General features: G+C 32.7%; 1 protein-coding gene across 1 annotated transcript; it reads right to left on the bottom strand.

The window, feature by feature from the left end:
* Window positions 1–227: 227 nt before the first annotated feature.
* On the bottom strand, window positions 228–1,497 carry LOC127964856 (ladderlectin-like). The gene is made up of 5 exons (XM_052565269.1): window positions 1,428–1,497; window positions 1,139–1,233; window positions 848–973; window positions 572–680; window positions 228–432 (listed from the first exon to the last, which is right to left on the bottom strand). Exons 1-5 carry the CDS (start codon window positions 1,486–1,488, stop codon window positions 365–367), a joined length of 459 nt encoding a protein of 152 aa, XP_052421229.1. The 5' UTR covers window positions 1,489–1,497; the 3' UTR covers window positions 228–364.
* Between the last annotated feature and the right edge of the window lie 276 nt (window positions 1,498–1,773).

Below are 1,773 nucleotides of genomic sequence, written 5' to 3'. Positions count from 1 at the left end.
TCACTAGAAAGTTAGAAAAGTAATCAAATGTAACCAAAAGTAATCAGATACATTCCATTAATAAAGTAATTGAAATAGTTACACTACTTATTACATTTTAAATAGGGTAACCTATTATCTGTAACCTACTAAAATACAAAATACAAATTGCTTTTCTGGCCTTCTAATAACCATATTCTCACAATAATATTATAAATGATTTTGATTTAACACCACAACTCACAAGCTTTGCTTAAATGTGTTTATTGATTAGAGGATCAGTATTGAGAAGAGATTAAAGTTATACATGTTACCAAGATAAGAACAGAATATGTAATTATAGTGCAGTCAAAGTAACCGTGGAGCAGGATGACTCCATGTGATCTCACAGGTCTTTAGCACAAATATAACCCATTGAGGTTGAACAGCTTATATCATTCCAGCAACGGTTAGCTGTAGGGTGGAAAAATGAAATAAGTTATTCTGATCATTATAGTGATGTTAGAAAATTAGGCTTTTTTTTAAACTTGTAAATATGAAATTATAGAATTGTAAATAATCACTGAAAGCAGAAACCACACTGCATTCTTACAGGTCCAGTTGATCTCTCCACAGTTCTCAGTATTCAGATTGTTAGGTTCATTAGAGCACCAGCTGGTGTAGTCATATGGAGTCCCATCACTCCACAACCACTGTCCTTCCTAAAGAGCAAAAACAGTTATTATAAGAGTGCACTACTCATACTCCATAAAGAAGGTCATTTAATCTGACTTTGAAGAATTCAAACCATCTACATTAGAAATTTTAGTTATAAAATGTTATTATAGACAAGCAAAAAAGCCTCATTAGACCACACAATTTAACTTACTTGCACACCATCATGAGCACCAAGCCAACAACGTGTGGAAGAAGAAGGTATCAGACTCAGCAGAAAATCGTTTTCAGGTTTACTGTGCACAGACGCCAGATTTGCATCCAGACTTTGGCAGCTTCTCTAAAGAGAGAGATATTTTTTTAATTGTCAATACAATATATATATATATATATTTTAGCAAAAACCATAAATTAACATTTGAAGTCCCTTTCAAACAAAATATGTTGTAAAGTAGCCTAATTTTAAAAATAACAAAAAATCTTATTGTTGTAACTAACACTTTACCTCTGCTGTGATCCAGTTAACCGACTGAGAGACGAACTTGTAGCATTGGACACCAAAATTTGTCCATCCAAAGGGGCATTTTTCATCTACATCAACTGTATCCAGTAAATAAATATTAATCTTCATGTTAATCATTACTCTTATTATTATGCAAATAGACAGAATAATGTAAATTCAACAGAACAATGTATATTTCTTTATATCCCTCTACACAAAATGCAAATGATTTGGCAAAACAAACTTTTAAAATAGAATAATGAGGATTTATATAAATAAATGTCTTGGTTACCATCTGCATTCCCCATGGAGAACACAATGAACAGAAGCAGAAGATTTCTCAGCATTGCCATTATGAACCTGAAAATGAATAAGCAGCAAAAGTTGATCTGCACTCATATGCTGCAATATATTTTAAAGACAAAGTTATTTATTAGGTCTCTGTGTTAAAAACTCACCTTGGTTTTCAGATCGCTCCCTTTAGAATCTCAGAGGAAGATTTTGTGAAGTTCCAGAAAGAGCCCTGCTTTTATACTTTACTTGAAGTCAAGTGTGTATACCGTAAGTCACAAGGACGACACGGAATGTGATTGTTTGAACTATGGACATGTGTACACAATCCAAATCCAAACATAAGA

Source organism: Carassius gibelio, chromosome B9 (genome assembly GCF_023724105.1).
Source record: "Carassius gibelio isolate Cgi1373 ecotype wild population from Czech Republic chromosome B9, carGib1.2-hapl.c, whole genome shotgun sequence".
NCBI lineage: Eukaryota > Metazoa > Chordata > Actinopteri > Cypriniformes > Cyprinidae > Carassius > Carassius gibelio.
This window is presented reverse-complemented; position numbering and strand designations above follow the sequence as displayed.